Genomic DNA, 12,075 nt, shown 5'->3' on the forward strand with positions numbered 1-12,075 from the left:
AATTTTCTGAGGCATCGTAAATTGATTGAGATTTTGAAAAGAATTTGTGGGTGTAGTTGGAGTAATAGATATCAAACAGTATTTCAAAAATGATGGGAAGTCATCAAAATTCAAGTCCTGTAGTCATAGTTGCATTGAGGAATGTTTAGAATTCCCTCTTTAAGTTGAATGCTAAATTATACTTTATATGTGGTTCAAGGAACTTCAGCTCGTACAGCTTTGATTTCATAGGTATATTTAATACCCTGGAACTGTGTAAAATTAGATTTATGATTTTTTTTCACTTAGAAATGGCATTTCACATGGTGTCAGAAACTCTTAATAGGACGATTTAAAACTACTTTAACGCAATTTAATCCCTCTCTTCCACAGGATACTGCAATTGTGCACCCAGTTCCCATAAGAATGACTCCAAGCAAAATCCACATGCAGGAAATGGAGCTTAAAAGAACTGGAAGTGGTAGGACATTTTCCCTTGTTAATCGAGAAAGTTTCGTGAATTTAACTTGCTTCCTTAAATATCCTGACTTTGTTTTCTTGTAGTTGAAAACATCTGGAATTGCGATCAGTATAACAGTTGATAAGGTTCCTGAATTAGGAAGTAGAATATTGTCCAGATGGATGCAGAGTTTAGATTAGCCAATTGTGAAAGAACTAATGCTTTAAGTAGTTCTGGACCATCACGGTATAGAATTCACTTGGGTTTCTATATTAAATACTGGAGATAGCTATGAAGATGGAGAACACAGGTTTGGCAAATCCTGCATTTAGGAGGGAATAGATCTTTGGAGAAACATCTTATTACCCTGTAGTCAGAAATACTGCTTATTGTTTTGGAGGCTGATGCATTTTAAAGTATTCGTAGGCCTACTTTATACTCTACTCAAGAATAAACTCAGTTGTTCAATAATTTTACTTGAACAGTGGAGTCAACAGTCTCAATTATAGATTTGGCCTAGTATGCCAGTACTTCCTTGTATTTCTGTGTAACTCACGTGTAGCTTTCTGTATGTGAGAATTGAGAAATGATTCACAATACATTTCTTCTAACGTTTCTTTAGCCCTATAAATAGGTGAAGATTCACAACTCTCAAAACTGAAAAATGTGACAGTTACAATGTAAAACTTCAGTTATCCCTTGATGTATGAATTATTTTAAAGTGCAGTGATTTTAGTCTTCGGAATAGCATTTCAGATAAGGACATAAAAGTAATTGCAACATTTTAATATCAGAAGTAAAGGCTAGTTTGATTACACTTGTTTATTTAAACTTATTTTTCTGTTCAGATCATACTAACCCTACTAGCCCACTACTTGTGAAACCACCTGATCTCCCAGAAGAAAACAAAATGAGTTCATCTGTAAAATACACATCTGGAAATACAGTTAGTAAGTATCAAATACCTTCAGATCTCATTTTAATGTTAAGCAAAATGTGGATTTATTCATCAGTGAATGAAAACTTACTAAATGCAGAAGCTCTTAAATGAGATAAACTTATCCTGAGAATAGAAACAGTTCTAATACGAAAAATATAATGTTCTATTGATGTTACTGGAAGTGTTTCTCTATCATCTGTGTTCAGAAATGTTTGTTTTCATCAATTCTTTATTCTTGTTTGCTATTCTATTTTGATCTTAGGATGAGAAATGGAAATGTCTGGAAAGTGGTAGTAGAATTTGATTCTAATTTCCTCAGAATTAGCTAACAACATGTTTGTTTGTTTTTGAAGAGCCTAAGAAGACCACTTAACCACAAAATTTACAAGCAGTTAACTACTTTACCTGCTAACAAACTGGGATGGACTTTCAGATGTTTTTTAGGCACGGCTTTTTTTTTTAGGTGTATATTTGCTTATAATAGTATTTTTGGTTTTCAGTGTCTGCTGTGTCCAAAACATTTTGAATTATTTTGGTTTGATGAATCAGGTTCCAGATTACAGGTAGACTGAACGAGTTTCAGGCTACATGTCTGAGTGTTTTCTGAGATCTTTTTTACTGTAAATCAAAGTTAAAGAGAATGGGAAAGGAAGCAAACTTTAAGGAACTTGTTACTTTGAATCCTTCTCTGTGCCTCAGAAAAGGAAATTGTTGCGTTTGCTGTAGTTACTTGTTCTTGCTCAGCTGTGCCACAATCCATTTGGTAATAAGGTGTCTCAGTCTTCAGTTAAGCAAGTCTTTCTAATTGTTTTATTACTGTTTTGGAATTGTTACTTCATAGTTAGATAATCTTAAGAAATAACAATATTCTATTACTAGGTTCACATGCTTTTTCTTGCATTGCACATAAGAATATTAATTTTTCAGTGATCTATTGATCAAAATTTAAGTGCATGTTAGTTGTTTTACTTCACTTAGTCTGCTGTTCATGGATCAAGACATTAAAATAGTATACAAAATTGAGAATAAATGGAGATTTATGAGCATTAGCTTGGTATTGAGAAATTTGCATTTTGTTTCTATTTTCCATGCATTTTTTCAGGAGTAATTCAGCTTGGAAGTGATGGATTTATAAAGAGCCCCTTATACCTAATCCACAAAGCAGGAGCAAACTTCTGTTGCACATAATGAGAAAAGTTGTGAGATATAAACAATGCATAGTTGTTTTTCTTTGCAAGTTAAGTGATTCAGAACAAAGGAAAGATGATACAGAAGCTTAGTGATAAATGAAGAAGTTAATAATATTTCTGTAGTGAGCACCCACGGTGTTAAAACTGTTGTTTTAAGCCAGTAATTTCATACTGAGCTGACGTAAAACTTCTTGGTCCGGGACTTGTTCTTTTCTCCTTAGAAGAGTGATCGCACTTGTCCCACTAGGTGGCATAACAGCCTGCATGGCTCCATTACTAAAGATGTTTGAGGAGAGGTTATTTCATACACCACATCGCCAACTTCTGCTTTAAGCTTAATTTTTTAAAGTTTCTTACAAAACTTTTCATATTTAGAATACAATATATTATCTGTGTCTTTTAGATTACATTGATGATGCAAAACAAATATTAAACTGTACTTTCTTTTACCAGCAGATGGTTACAGCAGTTCTGACTCCTATACTTCAGATCCAGAGCAAATTGGAAGTGCTGTAACGCGGCAACGGTCAGTAGAGTAACAACTAAAGAAAGTAAATAAACTATGTTTAAAGCAGCCTGTTCTAAGCTTCTGGTTGCTTGACAGCACACTTATAAAATGGTGGCCAGATCTGACTTGAACAATGAGAAATCTAGAGGCAGGCTGTGTTTTCACACATTAGAATGTTTGCTGTTCCTGTTAATGAGTAAAGTGAAACTTAAAAAACAGTGAAGTCTGCAGAGTTGCTTGGGATTTGCCAATGAAATGAAACTCTGTATTCACTCAGAAAAATCAAGAATGACGATCTCCCTAAGAACAAGGGAGGGAAAATAAATGTAGGTGATCATAATATTGCTTGAGACCAATTTTTGGTATTTAAAATATCCATTAAGCAGTAATGGAGAAGGACCTTCCGATTATTTACTGTGTAAAAAAAATAAAAAATCATGACAATAACTCAGTCTCTCTTAATAATGAGCTTCCATGGAATGAAAGACAGCCAGAGGCCCAACATAAATTAAGGGACTGGGTAAAGCTGTACAAATGTATAACGAACAACAGCATCATATGACAAAAGAGAATGTGCTGTACCAGCTGGTGCTAATTGTCCCCATTAAATCTGTGCCTGAATAGGATTAAAAACCAGCTACGCCATTAACCATTTTACAATCAGTTTTGGAGGTAAGTTTCAAAACAGAAATAACTATGATGCTTTCAATAGTGAAGAAAGATTTACAGTTCGCTTTCAGTGCTGCAGCTTAAAAACTTCTTTACCCTATCATTACTTAATGGCAAAACTGATTCTCTGTCCTGCGTCTGTGTACATTTTTTGGCATTATCAACATGATGATTTCTTGGTTGTTTTCCATATTCTCTGATTTTGGGGTGGGTTCTCTTGCTGGCTTGTGTAGACGAGTGAAGCTTTCTGATGAGGTGCTGTTTTCTGGCACAGAGAGTTTCTAGTCAGATCTGCCAAATCTGGCAACGTCTACTCAGGAAAAATTGTTACCTCAGTCACTCTTACTTCCTTCCATTTCCTTCCATTTATAGCTCTTCTACCAATTACAGCTTTGTTTATAATTATAACATTGTCCTTAGTACTACCATAAGTTCAGAGTACATAATATGTTTTCAAAAAGCAATAACTGAAAAGGCTTTGCCAGGAGTGTCTGTAAATCACTTTTTGTTTTTCTGCCTGGACTTAACACATTCAAGAGATTTCAGGTGCTGTATGAAATACAGAGTACCTGTTATCTCTCCTGGCTTTATCTCATTTGTAGAAGAACGTTACAGAAGTCCATTCTGCAGAGTGTTTATCACTTATGTATGAGTTAAGGAAAGTAGTAGCTGTATCAGACCAGCGATCCAGTAAATCTGTCTTGCTCAGAGTGCAGTAGTTGGGAAGCTTCTTCAAACTATTTTTAAATGGAATCTGCACAAAAATTCTGCAAACCCCGCTATCCCACTGAAGTTCCAGTTGAGTAGCACAGTACTTTATCCTTCCAATCTTACTGATTGTTTGATGAACTTGCAACAGATATCCACTAGATGGTGATCCTATCCGAGAATGATTCCTGAAGATGCTACCTAGTAAATAGATTTGGAAAATCTCAAGAGGAAATTTGGGATATTTACCTCATAAGCTGTTATACTGCTTAACTTAGATGTATCTGCAGGCAGATCCAACAGAAACATTATTTTTCAATGATACTGAACTTAAGTGTAAAACTGAATTATGATGTTGACTGTAACTTAACATGCTTTGCAAATCATGACTGCCACCTGGATGAAATTTACCACATCTAAGATTCACTGTTTCTGAGCTGTCATTGTTTGAGGCGTGTATCAGAAACTATTGGTTGCCCAAATATGAATTACTAGCAGTACTACAAGAAACTTTTGGAAAATTGAGATCTAGGTCAATAGAAATGCAAAAACAAATGTGAAATCAAAGGTGACCAGAAGTTTAAAACTGATTTTGCACTCTTAAGAATCAATGGCAACCATCAGGCTCTTTTCTATCTGTCAAGTGTATTTTAATTAAGTACTTAAAAGAAATTTTGAATGTTAGTTCTGTTGTAGCTGCCTAAAATCATTACAGAGCTTTGTATGTTTTGCAGATCACATTCAGGAACATCTCCAGATAACACAGCACCACCACCACCCCCGCCAAGGCCTCACCCTTCTCACTCTCGATCGTCATCTTTAGATATGAACAGATCCTTTTCCGTTCCCCCAGGTAGATATATTGTGTTCCTGGTATACTTCGTTTCTGAAGCAGTTGGTTTTTTTTCCCATCTGAAGAGGGATTAGAATGTGTTTGAGGAAATGATTAAAGATCACTTTTGATAATATTGCTAAATGATTTGTCAGTACTTTTCAGCTCAAGATCATGAAGAGAAAATGTTGACAGTGTGTAATGGGAGTAAAAGAGAAAAACTGAGATCAGGAAAGTATGACAGTGCATACATAGAACAGGAGGACAAGGACAAGACTAATGTTCTGATTTCTTGCTTTATCTATTTGAATATTTGAAAGATTAACTTCCAACAGTGTTCCCAAATGACAGGTTTACATGTTTGCAAAGTCTGAATTTCTGCATACTTGAAAAGTCAAAACATGAGATACTGATGTAATATGAGAAGTAACTACCTTAACTAAATGTGATGCCTCTTGCAGGACAGCAACAGGCTGCAGTTGTTGCCTATCCCCCTGCAGTGCCTCCAAGACCACAGCCTTCACAGGTGATGTTATCCCTTTAGTAAAATTATACTCTAACTCGGTGCATTAGACTGATCCTTTTATCTAACCTCTGTATTTGAACTTCTCAAAAATCCTTAGTTTATTTTTTATTTGTTTGAAATGACAGGAGCTTCATGCAAAACAGTGAATGATTTCAAAGGTCAAGCTGTAGCCAGTTGCTTCTGGTGAAGACATGCTAAGGGGTTAAATTGAATGGCTTTGGAGCTCTAAGTTGTAAGAAAGGGAGGGATGTGACGCTTTTGCATTCATTTACCTATCCTTGTATAACCATAAGACAGAGATCTTTTAAAGTATTCCACAATAAATGCTTGTCTTTAGATCCATGTCTCTGGCACAGGCTATGGTTTTATATAGAACAAAAGCTTTTTTTTCTTTGTCTCAACCAGATTAATCACTTGACTATTTTGCAGTTCTTGCATGGAACAGATAGAATTGCTTTTCAGTTGTTTTTCAGCAGCAGCTACTTGTTAGAATCTGAGTCCCCCAGCAGTTATTTCTGAGTCATATTTAGAACACAAAATCAGAAATAAAGGCTAGTATTTATCCTGGAGTTCTCATTTGCTTGAAACTGGTTATGCAGTGAAAATATTTAAGGGTGCACTCTTGTGTGTTTACTCTGATACGTAATAATGCCTGAGTTTTTGGTGCATTCTCCTCATTCAGATGTTTGTAATGTCCCTTTACTTGGCTTTCTGTTTTCATGAAATGCATTGAAGTCGATCAGCAATGACAGATGTGCTCTGTGGACTATGATCTCACAATCAAATTTCCATGAGGAACTAAATTAAAACATGTATTCGGTCTAGGAGAGCCATGCTGAACTGTGGTACAGCAGAAGCATATGTACTACCCAGTGAGTCTAACTAGTCCTACTCTGCCTGCATCTTTGGTCTCATCCACCAGATGACAGCACATCTGACAGGGCTCCCTTTTGTGTTAACTATTTCACTGTTTTTATAACCACACAGAATGAGCTGTGGGGATGCATTTAGGTTTACTAAGAATCAAGTCTAAGAAAGCAAATAATCTTTAACTGTGTCACAAACTGTTTGTTTAGTGAGAATCTTTGCATCAGATAACTGCTAAGAGCGTTGTTGCTAAATATTCTTTTTTCCCTTCATTGCAGGGTGCAGGTCCTCATGTGCATCGCCCGGTAGATGCTGATGGCCTAATATCTCATACCAGTACCTCACCTCAACAAATACCAGAACAGCCAAATTTTGCAGACTTCAGTCAGTTTGAGGCATTTGCTGCATCAGGTGTAAACAAGGAGGAAGATGATGAAATTGAAACACACTCAGAAGCCTTGCAGGTGAGTGAAAATGATGATGTTGACAACTGTTTAGTACTACTGACAGTTACATGGTTTCATTGAAACCACTTTCTGGCTTTAGAACCAGTGGGGATTTTCTGTTACTCCAATCCCCTGGTAGGAAGCAGTTATAAGATTTTCTGCTTACCAGCATAGATAGAATCAAACAGAATTGTGTTTGCGTGTTTAAGATTAGCACAGAAAAAATTTATATTCTCATAAAAATAGGCTCATTCTTCTCTGCTTCCCAAATGACTTACCAAATGGTAAGTTGTAAAGTAGTCAACCCAGTAAATGAGATGATTGGCGGGTGTTAAAAATATCTGCTAAAACCCCAGTAATTTGGTTTTGTTCAATGCTATCGAACAAATAGTGGTAATGAATAGAGCTTTAACATACTTATAAATTGAGATGTTTCTAGAGCTGCATTTCCTTCCTCATGAAAGAGGACTTCATAAAACTCAACTTTTTACTATTATGTGCCTTTTCTGTAAGCTAATTCCAGGTCAGAATGATGTGATCAAGATGGTTTTGCTCTAAGGCCTGTACTGTTATTGTATTCCACCCCTAAAAAAGACTTGAACTTGATTTTTAAATGTTGACTGTATCTTTATATCAGAAGCACATCACAATTCTGCATTTTGATTTAACTTTTTCCAACTTGCTGAATCAAATATTTGTTAAGCAATTATTTTCTAAGTGTAGTTTCTATCTCTTCAGGTTGAAAAGCCCTCTGATTCTGCAAGTTCTCTTAGAGTTGCCAAAGCAGATGGAAGAGTTGAAGAGAAAGTACCTGCTAATGTCCCCACTAGTGCGGTATGCAATGTACAAAGAGCACAGTTATCTCATGTATATTAAATTGCACGGCTCTTTTAATTTGCCATGCCAACTTCATGCGTCCCCACTTAAACATTGTTTCCTTGGGCTCAATATGTGCTGGAAATAGGCAAACATTTGATAAATTCTTGTGTCATAAGGTTTATGATTAGCATTACTGTAAATACAGATACTAAAATATTTAAGATACTTATAATATCTGAAGTATGAAGGTACTTAAAAGTATTCATGGATGTGTTTGAAACAGAGCTAAACTTTTAGAACATAGTTTTGTGATGGTACCTTTTTTTGTCCTAGACATTTAGTGGAGGGGAGGGGAAGGGTGCGCTTAGAGTTGTGCTTACAGCTGTCAACTTCAGCACTGTTTAAAATCTGTACGGTATGAAGATGCAACCAGATGTTCATGAGAAAATACATCATGGGTTGTAAATTCATTTAGCTAGGTAAATGATTCTAGGAGTATGGAACACAAATAATGACATTATAATCCAAGTAAAAAAAAAGCAGTTTTTGAGAACTAATAGGCTGTTTTCCCCTTTAGGGTAAAGGCACTACCCCACTTGCTCCACCACCAAAGCCTATCCGCAGAAGGTTAAAATCAGAAGATGAGCTGAGACCCGAAGCTGAGGAACATACACAGAAAACAGGTGTCATAGCTGCTGTTCTTGCTTCACAGCCATCTATTCCTAGGTAACCCAAGAAGTGTATAAATGCGTCTGTTATTGGGGAGTTTACATTTAAACAGCAATACACACTTTGTGTTCTAGGAATTAGAAATAACTTCAATGTGTTTGTATTAGAATCAATTAACAAGTTAAAGATTTTTTTGTTTTTAAATGAAACAATCCTGAAACAGCTACTTGTAGACTTTGTAGAGATCTTGAATTTTGGTGTGTGAACTTTTAACTTGAGCAAGTGTCACTTTGAGGTAAATGAATGTTGGACTGTGTGTTGGGACTGCAGAGGATGAGCTCTAAGAATCTGAAATGTGCTTCTCATTGTTTCATTGAAACAAAGTATATGTGTCTTCTGCACAGACAAGCAAGATTAATCAAACCAGGCAAAAGGGAGAAAATTAACAGTTAAAAATTCTAAAAGAGGTTTCTGCTCATTTGAATGAGAGGGACTATAAATGAGATGTTCATTTAAGTAATGAAATGACATTAAAATACTTGTAATATGTTCTCAGATCGATAGGAAAAGACAAGAAGGCAATTCAGGCATCAATCAGACGCAACAAGGAAACCAACACTGTTTTGGCCAGATTGAATAGTGAACTACAGCAGCAACTAAAGGTAACGTAGTGAACTTTGTTTGAAAACATAACAAAACAAACCCTGAGAATAATGGTTGACATTTCTGCAGATCAGTTGATGTATAGAGAGTATATATAGCAGTTACCGGTATAACATATTTAGTTGTTTTCATACGTATTGTGACAGGCTCTGTGAAATTACAGGGGATGCTTGTTTTTTAATGCATTTTTATCCTTTCAGCTACTCTGAAAATAAAAATGCAGAAAACTTCAGTTAGCATTAATTCTGAGTAGCTGTTGTAGAGTTCAGGTACTTTGAAAGCTGTGCTGAGGAGAGCAGCTGAAGTGATTTGCTTCTTCTGAAGAAAAATTCAAACCTTAATGTCTTAAATTGTAAATATTTCTAAACATATATGCATGCATATATGGGTGTAGCTCAGTAAGAATTGTTATAGCCATCTATGTCTTCTGGGTTAGCTATTACCTTGCAGGATATGTAGGTACCATTTTTCTTAACAGCATGTGCCATCTTCTTTACCCTACAATATCTAAAACTAACTAGGTAGTGCTGACAGTTCTGTTCAGATTTCGGGGAAGAGTTCTCCAGATTATACAGAAGACTTAATATTAGTTCTCAAAACTGGAGCTGACATTTACCAGTTTTGATCACGTGAGGGAATTTTTGTTATCAATTCTCTGTGAACAGTCAGTAGAAAATATTTCTTTTGTAGGATGTTCTTGAAGAGAGAATCTCCCTGGAAGTCCAACTGGAACAACTTCGACCTTTCTCTCACCTCTAAGCCTACTGCCGTTAACTGTGAATTTGCTAACTTTGAAAGGGGTATTGGTTTCAAAGCCTATTTAAAGATCCATGCGTCTAGCTCGGTGCACTCTATTCTACATTAAATGTTGTAGTTCTGTTTTGTCAATTTGTCCACTTTTGTATTTAAGTATTTTAATTTCAGTACAGGAGGGGGGAAAAAAAAAAAGAAAAACCTTTTTCCTTGAATGTGACACTGCCTCTTACATCATTTTCTGTGGACATCCGTGACCTCCGTTGGACTCAAGTTTGCAGAGTTTGTCGCCAAAATTTCCAACTGGAACTTCTTAGTGGTTTCTTTTCTTTCTTGTTGAAACGTCTTGCGGAGGAGGATCGCTGATCAGTTGACTTGAAGCACACAAATTCTTCCTTTGCTGTGGCATTTATTTTAGTGTGCCAGATAAGAGAAAAAAAAATAAAATCTGTCATCAGCCAATATTACCTCCCAAACTGCCTTCCACAATTTGAAAGATGTTCGCAATTCTAGAAAGCCTGCCTGTTTGCAATAAGCCAGTTTAAACAGGTTGTCAGAGTTCTTGCAGGCTGTTCTCGGTATCAACTGGATTTGGTTTCCTATTTCTGTTGCAGACATTATAGAGTACGTAACCACAGTTTGCCAGGTGCTCACATTTTATATGTTCATGACCCTGATTCCGCTGCATGCATATGAAGACTTATGGTACAGTTGGTGGTCTCTCAACAAACCTTTCTCAGACCTTTTTGTGAAGGAGGTGGGTGTAAATCCCCAACGTAATAATTCCACGTTTCCTAAGCACCACCTGTAATTGCATGTTTCACACATTACCTTTTAATAACAGATCACATCCACCAGTCTTCACTATAACAAAATGTATTGTCAAGTAATGTGTCAATTCCCAGCAAAAAAAAAAATAACCAAAAAAATATCCTGTTTTGTTTTGTTTTTTAAAAAAAGAACGGTTTGCTTCTTAGGAATTCTGGGACACCGGCCTTATTTCTCTGGCATATAGACAGGCTTCACTATTAACTGAGTTCCCTGAGTGTATCCTGCTATTCAGGTTGATGTACTGTATTAGGATTTGTTGTATATTGTATGATACACACCTTTTGATCTCATATGTAAATTTGCATTAATTGCTGACTAACAGCAGATATTCTATTTAATGGCTTCTTCTGGCTGTGGGATCATAGATGTTTAATTGCATGGATGTATCTCTGCAGAATCAGAACTAGCAATTGTGTGATTTTTACACCAATAAAACAGCACAATATTTTAATTTTGTTGATTCATCTTTATGTGGGAATTGGAACTCATTCAAATGGGGAGGGGCTTTGCAGGGACTTTTTTGTAGCTCTGTGGCATGTACAAGACAGTTGCATAATCCATTGACCATCTCCTTTCCTCGTAAATCTCTAGCTGTTGGTCAGAAACAATCGACTTCTCTTGGTAATCTGTGGCTATATTCCTTTTGTATCCTCCTATAAACTGAATGTAGCTGTAACTTTCAAAAAGTAAATGCTGGTACTGACTTGGGTCAAATAATTGTATACTTCCATAGCCTTCATTTTTCTAGTCTGATTTCCTTGAGAGTACTTTGGAAAATTAAACCTGAATTAATTACACGTTAGCCGTCTTTATCTTCACTGTCTCAATTTTACGCTTAAATGAAATTCTCTTACCGTTTGCTTCTGCTGTGAAAGGACAGCTCAAGTCTGATGTTTTTTTTTTTTGCTGGATATGCTGTTTGTTCCTGTGAAAATGAGCTATTTTCCAGTTTGGTGATCATATGCAGACTGGTTAATTCTTTTATTACTAAAATTGTTTCAGTATTTCAGAGTGTTACAGGTGGCTTATATGTCATCCAATGCAATATTCTCCGGTATGAAAACCAAGAGTGTCATAGTTGCAAGTAAAGAAGATTTTTTCTACTTGTACGTACATAGATTAAGAAATAGGATCTAAATGGATGCAAAGATTACGTTTCAACTCTATCCTGTAAACTAATAGATTAAGTGCTAACCTTTGATCACAAGAAAAAGC

The 12,075-nt window shown here is 36.0% G+C and overlaps 1 protein-coding gene across 8 annotated transcripts in view; it reads left to right on the top strand.

Annotated features, from left to right (window-relative positions):
• Window positions 1-11,657, top strand: part of REPS1 (RALBP1 associated Eps domain containing 1) — a 60,541-nt gene extending 48,884 nt beyond the window's left edge. For 6 of the 8 annotated variants that reach the window (XM_015858396.2, XM_015858397.2, XM_015858399.2 and 3 more), the window contains 10 exons: window positions 373-460; window positions 1,288-1,389; window positions 3,023-3,095; window positions 5,189-5,307; window positions 5,748-5,812; window positions 6,958-7,143; window positions 7,864-7,959; window positions 8,522-8,670; window positions 9,170-9,275; window positions 9,967-11,657. In XM_015858396.2, the coding sequence (XP_015713882.1) occupies window positions 373-460; window positions 1,288-1,389; window positions 3,023-3,095; window positions 5,189-5,307; window positions 5,748-5,812; window positions 6,958-7,143; window positions 7,864-7,959; window positions 8,522-8,670; window positions 9,170-9,275; window positions 9,967-10,035 (1,053 nt within the window). In that variant the 3' untranslated portion in view covers window positions 10,036-11,657. The remainder of the gene's footprint in view (window positions 1-372; window positions 461-1,287; window positions 1,390-3,022; window positions 3,096-5,188; window positions 5,308-5,747; window positions 5,813-6,957; window positions 7,144-7,863; window positions 7,960-8,521; window positions 8,671-9,169; window positions 9,276-9,966) is intronic. The other 2 variants (XR_001554185.1, XM_015858398.2) reach the window with 2 other exon arrangements.
• Window positions 11,658-12,075: the final 418 nt, after the last annotated feature.

The sequence above is a fragment of the Coturnix japonica genome, chromosome 3 (genome assembly GCF_001577835.2).
Source record: "Coturnix japonica isolate 7356 chromosome 3, Coturnix japonica 2.1, whole genome shotgun sequence".
Taxonomy (NCBI): Eukaryota; Metazoa; Chordata; class Aves; order Galliformes; family Phasianidae; genus Coturnix; species Coturnix japonica.